Source organism: Melitaea cinxia, chromosome 3 (assembly GCF_905220565.1).
Source record: "Melitaea cinxia chromosome 3, ilMelCinx1.1, whole genome shotgun sequence".
NCBI lineage: Eukaryota > Metazoa > Arthropoda > Insecta > Lepidoptera > Nymphalidae > Melitaea > Melitaea cinxia.
Window position 1 is genome coordinate 13258395 of NC_059396.1, and position 16649 is coordinate 13275043.

General features: G+C 35.3%; 2 protein-coding genes across 2 annotated transcripts; one reads left to right on the forward strand and one right to left on the reverse strand.

The window, feature by feature from the left end:
- Positions 1-1312: 1312 nt before the first annotated feature.
- On the reverse strand, positions 1313-9905 carry LOC123669191 (angio-associated migratory cell protein). The gene is made up of 4 exons (XM_045602815.1): positions 9253-9905; positions 5986-6151; positions 2290-2406; positions 1313-1676 (listed from the first exon to the last, which is right to left on the reverse strand). The coding sequence occupies exons 1-4, from the start codon at positions 9865-9867 to the stop codon at positions 1360-1362; spliced, it is 1215 nt and encodes a 404-aa protein (XP_045458771.1). The 5' UTR covers positions 9868-9905; the 3' UTR covers positions 1313-1359.
- Positions 9906-13894: 3989 nt separating this feature from the next.
- On the forward strand, positions 13895-15913 carry LOC123669192 (39S ribosomal protein L10, mitochondrial). The gene is made up of 3 exons (XM_045602816.1): positions 13895-14136; positions 14210-14719; positions 15603-15913. The coding sequence occupies exons 1-3, from the start codon at positions 14118-14120 to the stop codon at positions 15851-15853; spliced, it is 780 nt and encodes a 259-aa protein (XP_045458772.1). The 5' UTR covers positions 13895-14117; the 3' UTR covers positions 15854-15913.
- The last annotated feature ends 736 nt before the right edge of the window (positions 15914-16649 follow it).

Genomic DNA, 16649 nt, shown 5'->3' on the forward strand with positions numbered 1-16649 from the left:
TGCTGATAAAAATACTACCAAGTCGGTTGACCACTAAACAGCTGCTGATAACACACACAATAATTAAGCACACGTTTATTTCCTTCATACACGGTGATTTTGTATAGGTTAAAATATTCAACGTAAAATGTGGCTCTCACATGTAACTTGTAAATACTGAGTTATGTTGAATTTTGTATTATTTTAAAAGAAACTAAGTTATTTAATATTATGGTAAATTAATATGCCGGTAACGATCGCGATTACGGTTCGACGCGAAACAAATTAATGTACACGCGTCCAACGTTCTCCGTCCCCGCTTTACATTTCATTATACTTCGCCAGTTTACCACGAGTCAGACAGTCTGGGGATGACTCAACGTCGAAAACAGCATAACAGCTGAAATCATCCAAGCATTATAGGTCTTGTGAACACAATACGTAAAGTTGTTTTTTAATTTAAACGCCGGCGCACGAATTCATTGCCAAGTTTGAACAACGTGTTTTAGCTCTCTCTTTCACGCTCGCCTTAACACGTGTACGAATGCAATATTCTGTGTACCTACTTATCCTTAAATTGGAGCCTGATAACAAAGTCATACATCCTATGCTGTGATGAAATAACTGTTCCTTGTTGTTGACCAAAGGATATGAACAATTGATTTATAATACTAGGGGTCAATGTATTCGTTTGCGAAATTGTTTCAAAATCGAGGACTACCTACTGTCAAGTAATATAGTTTAACGTTGAAACACCTTGATCTGGCTAAGTTTATACGTGACATTTTCAATGAGCACATATGTAAATAAAAATGAATCCTCGTAATGTATGAATGCGCGCAAATTTCTGAACGACTGTAATAGATGTGTTTAAGATTAAAACCTTCCGTGGGCCATAAGGAACATACAAAAAAATAAATTAGCTGAATTGGTCGAGCCATTCTCGCGTTATGCGCTTATCAACATTCATTTTTATTTATATACTAGCTGTGCCCGCGACTTCGTCCGCGTGGAATTAAAAATAAAAATGTTGTTCGCAGTTACAAAAAAATAAAAAAATAAAAGTAGCCTAAGTTATTCCTTATTACATCAGTTATCTGCCAGTAAAGTTCCGTCAAAATCGGCCCAACCGTTCAGAGGTTAGCCGGAATAAACAGACAGACAGAGACAGACAAAAATTGTTAAAAAAAAATATTTTGGTATATGTACCGTGTATACATCCATATGCATTTAGTAAAAAGCGGGTATTTTAATATTACAGTCACTTCAATTTTATTTATTTGTACAGATTAACAATATGGTCAGCTATAATTTATTAAAATAAAACACTGCCTTTGATTAAAAAATATTTTTATCACAACTATATTACAAATTTTAACATTATTCGTGCCCGTTTTTCAACGTGTACTTATATAATCTTGCAGTGCCATCCTCTGAGGTGGTCAATATAATATTTTCCTTGGGGTTGTAACACATGTCTAATATAATCCGCCTGTGTCCTGTTAAAACAAGACATTCAGAACCAGACCTTGCGTCGTAAGCACGTATAGATGCGTCAAGACGTGCTGTGACTATTTTGTCTTTTATCCATATCATCCGCGTCACCCCAAAAGGTAACTCAGGGTTATTTTTAGTGCAATGATGTCGCAAAATTTTCGTTGCTGTGTCCCATAAGGTTAAAGATCCATTCAAGGCACCTGAAAATCATATTTCACCAACAAACAGGTATAAATGATAGAGGTATAGAGGTTGTTTAATTTTTACACAAAGTTATAAAAATAGTTATTAAAGATTTATTAATATTGTGGAGGAAAATGATAAGAGTAGTTGTGCATTATTTTAACATTTTCTTAAAAAAATATTCATTAAATATTAATTTTTATCATAGAAGTAAACTATCTTATATATATTATATATCGATGCGAAAAATGACTCATGGGTTTCTTTCAAATATACATATTTGCTACCTAAATTGTTAAGGCCATAATAGCGGTTAAAAATGATGATGTAATATCTAGAAAAATTTCATTCATAGGAATATAACATCACAGTGTCGTAGCTCTCTTTCAAAATTAAATAAACTCGAGTACAGTTTGTAAAAAAAAAAAAAAATCAATTAGTACAAGGACAAATTAAGTGAGGACTACTCGCCCTAAAACCCAAAGGAAGGAAAGGAGGAAGGGAACTATTTTAATTAGGGTTCTTACAATACTCTTTGGTTCAACGGTTATGTAGTAGTATTTATATTTTTTATTTACAAATGACGACAAAGAAGAATTGTGTAAATTAAAAGAAAAGAAAAAAAATTACCTAAAGATATTAAATCAAGTAGAGGATTTTTTGAAAAGACTACAAGTTCTAAATCGTCATCAGTCATCCATTTTGCAACAATTTTACCATTATTTGGGGTAATCAAGATTGCTTCACCTAAAACAAAGAAACAAAAAAATTTAGTGATTGGGTTTTGGGCACCTGTAATAAAATCACGCATTCAAAATATTCTATTATTAATAATTATGAATTAATTTGTCATGTAAGTATGAAACACGCGACAAAAGAAGAGGTACTAAAATTAATTACATTTTCCCGACCCTACGTTGTTTTACCTTTGTCGATAATAATTGTTACTTCGTTACATACATACGCATATGTAAATATATACAGAACTCATTGTGTGAATTTCAAGAATGAAATGAAAACATTTATGTCGTCATAAGATGATACACTTAACAAAAGTCAAAATAAAATCATTTACAAAAATAATAATACAAATAAATAAATAAAAAACTCGACAATAATAATTTTGATATCGCAGGGTAATCTATTTACGGGTGATATCAAAGATGCCCGGGTAGGCATTCCTAGACCGTATGTCGGCTTCAGCACTTGGTGGTGCACTACCGACCAAAATCCCTGCGGGAGCCTTCAGCCGCTTTAATTGGAGGGTCCCGGATCTGCAGGCAACAGGATCCCTCCAGCGACAGGCTGGCCTCGGCGAAAAGACCAGACTTCTCCTCCATGGGGACTGTCCGGCTCACCTCTGAACAATCCCGACGACGCCATGTCTAGCAGGACCGGGTTCCCATCCCGGCCCGACACGGGCACAAGGGCGGTACTGGAAGCGCATTAAGTAGCGGCTCCTACGCACCCCCGTTCGTCGCTTGCGGACGGAGGCCTCGTCGGCGGCCCCCTCTCTCATTCGCTCGTCGTTCTCCTTTTGGGACATTACTGTCTCGCAGAAGGAGACCATCGCCTTCCAGGACTTGTCGTCGCCGGGCATCGCGGTGATAACGCTCGGCAGTGACAAGTCCCCTCCGAGGACTGTCGTCAGATCGCGACGCAGCGCCGACCATCTCGGGCACACCTCGAGGGTGTGCTGGGCCGAGTCCACCGCCGCGCCACAATCGTGACATCCAGTCGTCGGCTCCCTTTGGGCCGTCCGACACAAATATTCACCAAAGCAGCCGTGCCCGGTGAGAACTTGCGTCAGACGAAGGTTTGCGCTTACGGCGCATCCACCGCAGTGTTACGTGCAACCTTATCTTAGTCAAAATAATCAAAATATTAAGTTACTTTAAACTTCTAATGTCTTGGTAGACATTACCTTTCTATTATGTCCTCGGCTTTATTAAATACTAGCGTACCCGGCAGACGTTGTCCTGCCCGGAAAACAGCTACCAAATGTGAGCTTACATTTTGTTAAGGAACGTCTCACATCTTGCGTTGCAACTCTTGGTTCACATCGTGTGGTCCGCACTTAATTTACCGGTCATCGGTGTGAAGTGTTTATAAACTGTGAGTGCAATAGACAATCAGTGGTGTGACAGAACGTTTGCTATATAAGACAATAATTTGACATTTGAACTCTCTTTCCCATATTTCTTCTCGTCGTACGAAGTGTTTGCATAATAATGTAATCTTTATAATACAGCAATCTATTCTCTTCAATCTTTCATTTTCTCCATTTCAACAAACAACAATGCAATAAATACAAGCAACAAAACATTACAACGAAACACATTTGAATAGCAATAAAGTTCAAATTGACTCTACATTTTTGTTAGAAAACGTTTGTATGGGAAAAAGAAAAGGGTTGTTTAAGGGTTTTCACGGAAATAATTTGAATTTTTCTCGACGTAAAAACCATCCTTGGACTTCAACGAACATTTTAAAAAATAATTGGTAAAATTGGTCCAGGCATTGTTGAGTAATACGCTTACGAACACATTTTACGATTCATTTTTATATATAAGAAGATTACAATAAATAAGATAAACTAATGTCTCTAGCGTAGGCCGAGAGAAATAAAAAACCGGAGGAAAAAACTCTCGGTACTATTTTAAAAATTTAAAGTCATACACAAGACAAAAAGTAACAGTAATATCTATACATATAATAAAATGGTAGGAAAGTCAAAACTGTAAATTGAATAATTTTTTTTAAAGAATACTTGAGGTGTGATCTACAATCGATACCGAAGCCAAAAATATAGTTTTTAGAAATTTTGTCTGTTTGTCTGTCCGGGATAAACTCAAAAAGTACTCTGCATGGATTTACTTCAAATTTGGGACGAATATTATTCAGAAGTCGGGTCAACATATAGGCTACATATTATCATGCTATTACCTACGGGGAACGAGCAGTGAACCTTTATTTCTTCAATGCACTCTGTAACAACGTGTAACCTAACGACGCATATTTGAATGTTGTTGTTATTACGTTAATAACCGTGCTATAAGCTAGCTTCACACTATAAATAAAGAATTTCTTTATTCATAATGCGAAGTCGGGGTGGGTCGCTAGTATAACAATAAAATTTAACCTTACATTGCTTTGGAGCGAAACGATAAGTCGCTCGCCATTTTATTTTAAAGCATCTATCTCTGTCGTTAAACATCAGTTGTATCGTTTGTTAAAAAACCTTGTGAAAACGTTAAATTAATGTGTAAAATGCGAAAATAGCGTGCGAAATGTCAAAATAACATGTTGAAGCTACGGAACGGAGCATGAGTAACGTAAGTTGTATCATTTGTTGATCTTTGACTCGAGATCGTTTTTACGTACATCGGTTCGAAAATAACTAGTGAAAATAACGTGTGAAATGTAAAAAGTGTGAAAGCTGCGAAATTCTTCTTCTAATCTCATAACTTTAACCATGGATATCTCCATGACCATGGGGTTCCGAAGTGTGGCAGTGGTACCGGGGGTACCGTTCTCTACCCTCCCTACCCCAAAATTCCCCAAAATTCCGAAATTCAATGGTTCTTAATCTAAAGCTTTACCAATAGTAGGCTGCAGGGAACTGACGGCCGAAACCTCTGCCGCGAACTCATAGGGGGTTTTGCACATAGTCATCACGCTGGGCAGGCGAGTTGGTGACCGCAGGACTGGCTTTGTCGCACCGAAGATCCTGCTGCCCGTCTTCGGTCCGTGTATTTAAAAAGCCAGCTGTAGAATGGCTATCCGCTATCGGTCGGTTTCAATAGTTCCGTGGTGGTAGTGGAACTTTGTTATACTTTAGTCGCCTCTTACGAAACCCACGGAAAGAGGAGTGGCTAAATTCTACACTACCGTAGCCACACAGCATACACCATTTATCAATATAAATGTTAAATTTAATAATCAATAATTGTGTTTGCGCGAGCAAATAAAAAAAACCGACTTCAATTACATCGACAAGTAATACAATGTAGACGAAAAAAATTAACAAAGACACTAGTCGTCACTACGATTTTCGAGGGTTCCCCTCAATTTGTTTGGGATTCCATCGTCAGATCCTAGTTTCCTCATCATGGTACCTCTTGGGATATCTCCTTTCCAACAAAAAAAGAATTATCAAAATCGATTCATAAATGACGAAGTTATCCCCGAACATACAGTAATATATATTTTATATGTATGGTTCAGAAATTTATGATTGAAGGGCAACATCAATTTTATCATCTAACTTAACAAGTCATATTTACACTATTAAATACGCTATTAAAAGATTTCGGAAACATTTACCTTCGGCTGATATAGCTGCTACAAGAGTATCGTCATGATGTACATCAATATCACGAACTTCGCTTGCCACTTTTACTTGATGCAATATTGTACTTGATTTCACATCCCAAATTTTAACGTTTCCATCACTATATCCAGCTGCTAAACGTCTTCCATCATGAAACATCTGAAAATTGTACTAAAATATACTAAAGAAATATTTCAATTGTCATTTATATATTAGATTTTATAAGAAAGTGTTTTTTAAAAGTTACAAGAGTGAAAGTAAGTTTATATTGTTTAATATTGGAACTATTTTTGAAACTCATCATGTGTATATGGCATTTATTTATTCTACAAATATTTATTTTTTTGGAATACATTTATTTTAAAGTATGGGCTTCAATATCAGAAATAATTAACACAATTATTTTTAAACATTTAATCAGGAGACAGAAAAAAAATTTTGGGATTTAATTTTTGTATTTTTACGCCAGATCAAGAGTACCCTAAACCGACGAGCATGTATGAAGGGAATAATGAAAGTGGATGAAGCGAAACAAGTATGCAAGGATCGTAGCAAGTGGAAAGAAGTGGTCTCTGCCTACCCCTACGGGAAAGAGGCGTGATTATATGTATGTGTATTTTTACAAGTTCTAATAAAAATTCACATCATATTGATGATTCTATTTTTCAAATACTTCAATCTACTTGAAGTACACACTAAGTAGCATTAAAAACTAGTAATTAGGTTAACAGTATACATAGTCTTACCCTAAATATTGTTACAAAGAAAAAAACATTCTTTCTATTCCACGTAAGATTTATTACTATTCCAATGTGTTAGTTTAATACCTATATTAATATAAAATCACTAGCTGACCCGGCAAACGTTGTCTTGCCGCTAAACGCTATTAAAAAATAGGGGTTGGTGGTAGAAGGGTGAAAATTTAGTGTTGTATGTATTTTTTAATACCAAATCATAATAAAATAAAAATATAAAATTTTGTTAAAAAATAAAAAATAAATATCGGGGTGGGTCATCCGTATCATTTAGGAGTATAAAAAACAGATGTTGGCCGATTTTCAGACCTACCCAGTATGCAGACAAAATTTCATAAAAATCGTTCCAGCTGTTTCGGAGGAGTTTGGCAACAAAAATCACCACACGAGAATTTTGATTTTACATATTAGATTAAAAATATATAAAGCTTATTCCAGTGGTCTCCATTGGCTGCAATACAGTCCTTTAAACGTTGAGGCCAGTTATTAATATAAGCATGCACTCTTTCTATGGGAAAATTCTTCACTGCCAATTGTATGGATTGTTTTAGGGACTCCAAATTATCGGACGGCCCAAAGGGAGCGACTGGATCTCACGATTGTGGCGCGGCGGTGGACTCGGCCCAGACCACCCTCGAGGTGTGCCCGAGATGGGAGGCGTTGCGTCGCGATCTGGCGACAGTCCTCGGAGGGGACTTGTCACTGCCGAGCGTCATCACCGCGATGCTCGGCGACGACGAGTCCTGGAAGGCGATGGTCTCCTTCTGCGAGACAGTAATGTCCCAGAAGGAGAATAACGAGCGGATGAGAGAGGAGGCCGCCGACGAGGCCTTCGTCCGCAGACGACGAACGGGGGTGCTTAATGCGCCTCCAGTAACGCCTCTGTGTCCGTGTCGGGCTGGGATGGGAACCTCGTCCTGTTAGACACGGCGCCGTCGGGATTGTTCAAAGGTGAACCGGACAGTCTTCATGGAGGAGGAGTCTGGCCTTTTGACCGAGGCCAGCCTGTCGCTAGAGGGATCCTGTTTGCTGCACATCCGGGACCCTTCAACTAAAGCGGCTGAAGGCTCCCGCAGGGGTTTTGGTCGGTATTTCACCCCCAAGTGCCGAAGTCGACATACGGTCTAGGAATGCCTACCCAGGCATCGTGGATATCACTCGTAAATGGATTCCCCTGCGATACAAATAAAGGGACTCCAAATTATCATGGCATTTAGAACAAGCCTTACTTGCTAAAACCGACCATAAATAATAATCCAGCGAACTAGACGATGGCCAGTCTTAAGCTCTGATGAAGTCCGGAACGTTGGTTTCTAACTAAGATTGAGTGGATAGATTTTTATGATCTGGCGCTGAGCCTTGCTGAAAGGACTATTCTTGGTTATTGAAAGTGGCGTTGTTAAGGGGCTTAACTACTTTCTCAAGAATGGTGGAATCTTAATACACTTGTGCTGATGTTTTGATACCTTTTTCACAAAAATATGGCTCAATCATTCCTTCATCACTCACCAAATCATCACTGATGTCGGATAATGCCCATGTTGTTGACTAATTGAGAAGCTTCCTTAGAGCTTAGAGAATTTTTCTGTGACCTCTCTTTGTGTACCGCTTAAGTAGTTGTTTTGATTTTACCACCCTATACTTTTTTAAATTATCCGTTAAGAAAAGACCAGTATCCAGCATCTTTTATAGGCTAGGCAAGTCCTAAGTCATCTTTTAAAATACGCAACATGGTTCTAGAGGCCTATCTTCATCTCCCGAGATAAAATCTTTTGCTTTCGGATAATATTTCTTCAAATTCATTACCTTTCTGCTTTTATCGCCTTTTTCGTATGAACACTACGTGGACGGCCAGATCTTTTTCTGTTACAAGCAGAGGATGTTTCATTGTACCTATCAATATAAGTTTGAGATAAAGAAGAGTTTTAAAAATTGTATTTGGCTCCCACCTTTGGACCTACTTTGTGTAATGCAATCACAGCGATTCGGTTCTCTTTATCACCCCACTCCTCACAAAATATTTTACAATGTACTGTCGCGAAAATGAGAAAATACAATGAATAATTATATAAATTTGTTTATTTTTAATTGGAAACATTATTTATGGCCAGGCTATGCATTTATATAGTCAAGGGTAGATATATTTCTTAGATTAAAAGAATACCTACCCACCCAACTGATAACTGTATGTTAGTTGTAAGGCTAAGAGTTGTGTTCAAATCCCAATTGGAGTATTTGTGTTTATACAAATATTTGTTCTCAGTTCGGATGACTAGTAGTCCAATAGATATATACCCACTATGCCTCAGAGAGCATGATAAGCTGTCAGTCCCTGTTGTTATCACAGACATCTGATAGCGATTGCTACTCAAAGGAGGGAATATATCCACTAATCTGCAGTGGAGCAGTGAGATGGATTAAGCTCCAACCCTTCTCCTACGTGGAGAAAGAGGCTTTTGCCAAGCAGAACGATATTACAGGCTAAATTAATCAAATCAATCATACCTTACCACACTCAGTTTGCATATTATGCCCTTGCAAGACTTTTGTTTCACCTGTAGGTATTTTAAAGACAAATATATCTCCACTTTTATCGCCAAAAAAAAGGACATTAGTTCCGAAGTGCCAAAGTCCCCATATAAAATCCCCTGCTTGATATTGAAACACTTGAGGCCACGGTCCTTGTTGGTTTTCATCTAAATTACATTTATAAACTTTTATCAGTCCGTGAAAATCAATAATGGCTAGGTAGGCACCATCAAAGCTAAAGCCGACAAAAAGAACGGAGTCTTTACGGTCAGAACATTCCATTATGACTTCACTAGTTGTTACAGACCACACGTATGCTTTATCATCTATGCCTCCAGTTACTGCAATTTTGCCGTTAGGGTGCAGATCGCTACAAAATACAGCACCTTTGTGTTTGTCGAAAACCATAAAAGCATGATCTTCACTTGGTTCTATCTCTTCGCCTTCATCGTCATACACCTCTTCTTCCATATCGTATTCTTCTAAATTTATTTCCTCCATTTCATCGAAATTCATGAGCTCTTCCCCCATTGGTTCGATTTCATCGTCGTTAAGGGATGACGGTGGTGTATTTTTTTCATGCACTCTCATTTTGTGATTGTATCTCACAATTAAAATTTAATGAAAAGTATGACCTTGCCAAAGTAGCAAAATATAGAAATATACCTAAAAAAAAAATAAAGGCAACAATACTTAGCTTTATAATTATAAATATATATACATGTAACTCCTTTTTAACTTTTTTTATTAGGTTATAATTATAAATTTCAGAACATGGCACAAATCACATGTTGTTGTTTTCTGTCATCATAATGTCGAATGCCTTGTCTTGTCCACGTCTTGCCCATTAGATAAATGTCAAAGACACATAGACAAACAAAGGAAATTTTTCTTCAAAATTCTTAAATTGTAATTAAAGTGTGTGATTGTGTATTAAATTAATGTCGTGATTGACTAGTACACATTTTGTAAGTATATATATAATGGTATACATAGTGGTAACTTTAAATTTTTAAAAGAAATGTTAGTGTTTTGGTTTGAGTATTTTTTAGACTGAGTTTAAAATGTTTTACGAAAAAATAGTTGACGATTAATTTTATTACTTTTTACTATTTGTTATTCGTAATCAAAGAGCAACACGGAGGGGAGTAGCCATGTACAGGCATTCCCCTCTGTCAAGGTATAAGGCCAAATGGCCATATGCGTACAATAAAACTAGTTGCAGCCGCACTGATCACTACACTAAATCTAGTTGCGCGATTGAATCAACGTCCTTCAAACAATGCCAAATTGTTCTGTTTTTTGCTGCAAAAAAAAAAGAGCTACGACATCAAATTTACTAAAACATGGCGTTATCTTTCATACATAAGTATTTTTTAATCACATTATAACTTGTATACTTCTTTTAAACCTTTTTTAAACTTAAAAATTACAAATATTATCGGTCGTGTTGACTCGATTTGTTTCCCAACACAGGCCGCTCGCCCTCATACAATATGCGGATCGGTCGAGCGACTGATCGGAGTCTATTTCCGAGAAGTCACTGTCGCCGAGCGATAGTGTTGTTACCGGTTCGTTTGTAAAACAGCAAAGGCAAAAGAGGAGACAGACATTTTTGAGATTCAGATTTATTTAAAATATTATATTGCTAGCTTTTTTTAATTAACATAGTTATATAATAAAATTGCATTAAATTAAATATAATACACGTATTATGAATATTAACACATTTTACTAGAATTACTTAATGTGAACTTCGGCCATAATGTTCGATATAAAAATTTGGCAGGTTTTCTAAAAATCCAAATTTAAGGGATACATGGAAAAAAATTGTAATAACAGATTAACCTGGACGCCCACAAAAAATAGTGTAATTTGTTCAGATCATATCAATACCACTAACTTTTAAGTGTTGGCGAACAATAGAAGGATTAGTCGAGGGCACCAAACCAACACTAACGCCACACTGTTTTTGTCCCGTAAGTTTTTTTTTGTCTCATGTACAAGGTAATCAAGATATGGTTCACCTTAGTCATAGTAGTGAAATGAAGCTTAGATTTATCAACTTTGAAAATGAACAATGTCCATCCTTTCAGAGTCATCAACAAATCATTAAATCTAGCAGATGACAAGCTATCATCTTATGATGCCATTAGTGTTACGCTCCCTACTCCCGATTCGTTGACATCACCGTGTACATCATCAACTCCTCAAAATGTATGTTAACTTTAAATCGTTTATTGTAGAATGGCATTGTTTAGCACAACAACGTTGCACCAAACGTATTGTGACATAATTATAATAGTTAGACATAGGCTGTCGCGACACTTTTTAACTAACTTCCAAAAAGGGGAGGTTCTCAATTCGACTGTATTTTTTTATGTATGTTACTTCAGAACTTTTGACTGGGTGGACCGATTTTGATGATTTTTAATTCAGTAGAAAGCAGATGTTTATCATGTGGTCGCGTTTAAATTTCATCGAGACCTGATAACAACTTTTTGAGTAACCTTTGATAACGCGTATATATTACGTATATTGTATTACTTGTCGATGTAATTGAAGTCAGTTTTGTTTTCGTTTGCAAGCAAATAAAATTATTGTAGATAATGATGTGTTGTACAAAGTCTTACTACATTATATATTTCTATTATCATTGGTTTTTGCAGCGTACGCAATGTAAGGAATTTTTTAGGTTATTTTTTTATCCCTTGGGTTACATTATTGGAGTTTCAGTAAGGATCCCTAATATTTTTGAAAATATGGTATAACCTGTGTCGCTCAAGGATTATGTAGCTTCTCAACGGTGAAATAATTTTTTGAATCGGTCCAGTAGTTTCGGAGCCTATTCAATGCTAACAAACAAACAATCAAAACTTTACTCGTTATAATCGTTTATTTTACATGAAGATGTTTGATTTGTAGTATATAATAAATTAAGTCTATTTTTATAATAACACCTTACCTTTGTATCACCTTAAAAACCTTATTTCCCTAATCGAGTACTTGAATTTATCGATAATGCATATCGACAGTTGGTACAACCACGGCTGTAAGCAACTTGTCAGTGTAGTTGCGGCGTGTCATTATACTGTAATGACGCAGAATGTATCTATGTGTGTGTGAAAAATGTAAGTGTGATTTTAATTTAGTATGTGTGAGTTTCGTAGTGACAGACGATTATTTTTGTGTGGGAATTAGATAAAGTGTGCATGTGTGTAATTTCCCCCCGCAAAAAATGACAAACAGTTTTGTATTGGTAGCAGACGCAATGGCTACTCCCCTCCATGTTGCTCAATGTACAAATCATAGATGAAGTAAAAAAAGTAGATAATGCGCGGCCTATGTTGTTACTGAAGCCACAAAACTCGGCTCCTTCAAGTAAACACACGCGCTCACGCACAGATATGCATCAAACTACGCTCATTTTCGTTAGTATCTCACGGGGCCTCGTACAGTAACTTTGCCTTCAAAATGCCGTTCTTATGTAATTAAATGGTGCAAAAACAATACCAAAGTGAATAAAAAGTCTCAAGAAATATCGTTTCACACGTAAGTAAATACAAAACTTTATATTTCTTGTTATTCCAAAATAATATTGAGGTTATTCGAAACTTATAATTTCGATGTCCCGAAATGACGTACCGAGGGAGCGTTACCAGTAATTTTTATTTCCATTAGCCCAAAATGCGGGTAAGTAAATTGTAGGCAATCATAGAAAAATAATTAAGTAGAAAGTGGACATCATTATTGTGTTTTTTTTATCGTGTGATTTTATGTTTTATTTAAATTGAAGTCAATATGAATTTTTAACTCGTTTGTGTCTGTTTAAATTTGTGAATTAACTACTCATATTTTACTACTAAATATCATGATTTTAGGCTTCCAACGAATATTTTAATAGGAGATAGATAGAATAGGTAGATGCTATACGACTGAGCCGAAATGAACTATAACGACAGCCATCCTCATCTAATGTGGTTTGTTCAAACCATTTTGATAAAGCTGACATGTACGGTACAAAACGTGGACTTGGCAGAGTACCATCACGTACTACTACTTACTACTACGTATTTTAATGTTGTATTTTTTGTTCTAGGACCTACCGGATGAGTCTAAAATCAGTCAATAACCAAGATTCAATCTTTGATACACTTAGAAAACATAAACTAAGAGAAAAGTTAAAAAGACAGGAACTTTATTTAAAAAAAATTAAATCATTACAGCATAGAGTTAGACGTCTTTAAAACAGGGACTTGCCCTTCAGAGAAATCATCAATTACTTAAAAACACAATTTTCATTGACACAGATTTATATAATTCATTAAATCAAAACATGGCTGCAATAGATTTATTTAACAATTTGAAGCGAAAAAAGGAGTAAATATATTTAAAACTATAAACAGGCTTTTATTTTCACATACCCATTTTACCTATATTAAATTAATTGTTTAATAAAAATTTTAGGGACTTTTTTTAAAAAGTGTCAACACTTCACTCACTCACACATATTTAAAAAAGTGGCTTCACTTTTTTGTTCTAAGTGCGTTATCTATATTTTTTACTTGATCTATGGTACAAATATATAAACTTCTTGGTTGGTACCAAAGCTAGTCTGTGCCTTTATCTACTGTTACAAAGTACTCTGTGCTTTGTATCAAAGAAATCATGCGTCAATGTCATTTTACATTTTTTTACTCATAGTTTTATATGAATTTGAAATTATAAATAGGTTATAAATTATAATATAATACAGAAAATAAGACCACAAGTTAAAATAAAAACGTGTAACTTAAAAGGAATAGAAACTTTAATATTAGTAATAAAACAACAATTTTGACATGTCTTTCATTAAAAAAGGTAAATGTTTTGTTGATCATTTTAAAGTAGGTAGGTACATTTTCTAACTTCAAATAATAACACAAAAAAAAAGGTTTATTGCAGACTCCGGTTTCATTGATTGTCGCAAAACGATTCCGCGGAAAAATAAATGTACAAAAGCCACGAAAACCGCACTTCGAAAAACAACTTTTGATCGATATATCAAAGCCATATTATGGTCCACCAAAAAATTCAGTACCTGAAATAACTCTTTGCGCAAATATAAATAAGAAATCCTACAAAAGAGAAATTGATAATCCATTCGAAAGAATCTTGGCTAAAGAATGTCTGGATTGGTTTAATACCTCTAAAATGGTTGTATTCCTACATGTTAATTCAATTAGCATGGAAGACAAGACACCAGTTTTTGCAGCTTTAAAAAAGAATGATATGCATTTAAGAACTTATGGTAAAAAGATAGTCAGCATGGCGACTAAAGGAACTCGATATGAAGTTATTAATCAGTTGTTTACTTCACATCAAAATATTATATTTGGTCAGCCAGAAAATGCTGCAAAAATGTTTAAAATACTTAGAAAAGCACCACAATTGGTTGTAATGGGTATGTAATAATTTTTTTACATGTGAGTTTTTTATTTCACTAGAATTATTATATTGCTTCTAACAGAAAAAGCAATTTTTTTCTTAATTTGTATATTAGAATTTCACCCATAAATTACATCACACGATTTAAAGGATTGTTTTGTCACAATTGGTCACATTTATGAGACCCCCTTTCTATCTAGTCTGATGTCATATATGTTGCAATTTTACTCCTATAATTTATTATTTTTTAAATTAAAACATCGGTTTTGACATTATTTTTATTTCCATTTATATTATTTTTCAATAAAGTCAACATCACTCAAACAGATACGAAAATTTATAAACTCATAATGAGTGTCATTTTGCCAACAAAACGATTTAAACTTTAATTTTTTAAGTTAATCATTAATAGAAATGTAGTTCTAATATCTGACTGGGGTACTGGTCTAACTGACGTAGGGCACAGCAGGAAATTTCACACAGAAGAATAATACAGAAGATCACAGCTAAATAATACTGTTTTTAAGCAGTGTTGTGTTCCTGTTGGTGAGTAAGGTAACCTTCTTCTTCTACCATCAGGTGAGCCATATGCGTGATTGCCAACATAGTTATATAAAAAAATATTTTTAAATACAACTAGATATATTATATTTTTTAATGTTATAGCACAAAATTTTCGACTCCACCCTTGTCACATAAGGTCGACCCTCTTAACCCCCCATCCATTTTGGCACTCTTTCAAGCACAATGGTTATGGGTCAGAGGAACCCAAAATGATTAACAACTAATATATAATTTATCTATATGTACTGTGTAAATCTGTATGTTATCTGTATCTATGTGTATAAATCTAAATGTTATTTTATAGTCTTATTTACACTGTTTGTGTTATGTTACAGGAGGTATAATTGAAGACAGATTAATATCAAAGAATGATTTAGTTGAATACAGTAAATTACCAAGTTTGGACATAGTAAGAAGCCAACTTTGCTCTGTTCTCCAAAGTGCAGGATCATGTCTTGTTGGACAATTGAACCAAAATCAACAAATGCTTGTATCTCACCTTGAAAAGCATGTAGAAATACAAAAGGCTCCATCAAATTCTACAGATAATCTAAACGCAAATGCAAAAAGTGAGTCTACTCTATGAGAAGCGTACTGCAATATAATGTAGATAATGAAAATAAAATACATAGTAAGATATAATAAAGTAGTGTTTTTATAATTACCTTTTTTACACAGTTTATGTTATAAAACTTAAAACAACTCAAAAATATTTGTTTCATATAAGCTGTAATTTATAGACTTAATGTGGTAATTATATACAAAATCGGCCTCTAATTTATTGGGCTAGGGGGGAGAGGGAGTGAAGGGGAGGAAGGGAGGGTGGGGTTTTAACCCTCCCCCCGGACAACTATAATCGTGTAAACCTCGTGGTTACGGAGATATCGATGGTAAAGTTTTGAGGTTAAATTTTTAAGTCGTAAAAAATTAACCTACCACCTTTGAGGTTACAATAACGTTTGACTCCGTGCTGCCCTTCCTGCGCGCCTCCGCCTTAAATAAAAAGGCACTAGGGGTAGGGCAGACCAAGACCACGTGGAAAGTGGGGTACTCCGATCTGGTTTTGGGTATTTTTCAAATTTCTATACCTATATTCTAGCACGCAATGTTACTAATTTTATTAGAATATTATGTCTGACGCGTTATTTTGTTTAAAAGTGTCTATTTGTCAGTCGTTATAGGTCAATTCTTATCGTATGTTGATCTTGCAGTAGAGATCGTTTTTACGCACATTTGTTCGAAAATAACGTGCGAAAGTCGTGGAATGGAGCATGAGTGCACTTCCTGCAGCACTGAAGTTAAGATAGAGTCAGAAATAACAAAAATTTAACGTCCCATAAATTAGAGGCCGGTTATGTACATAATAGCCCTTAATTTTTATT

Excerpts from the sequence above, each read along its gene's own strand:
- LOC123669191 (XM_045602815.1), bottom strand. The coding sequence starts at position 9,867 with ATGAGAGTGCATGAAAAAAATACACCACCGTCATCCCTTAACGACGAT. Across the intron at positions 6,152-9,252 it reads TGCAAACTGAGTGTGGTAAG|ATGTTTCATGATGGAAGACG; the intron begins GTATGATTGATT and ends TACAATTTTCAG. Across the intron at positions 2,407-5,985 it reads AGCAGCTATATCAGCCGAAG|GTGAAGCAATCTTGATTACC; the intron begins GTAAATGTTTCC and ends TCTTTGTTTTAG.
- LOC123669192 (XM_045602816.1), top strand. Across the intron at positions 14,720-15,602 it reads ACCACAATTGGTTGTAATGG|GAGGTATAATTGAAGACAGA; the intron begins GTATGTAATAAT and ends GTTATGTTACAG.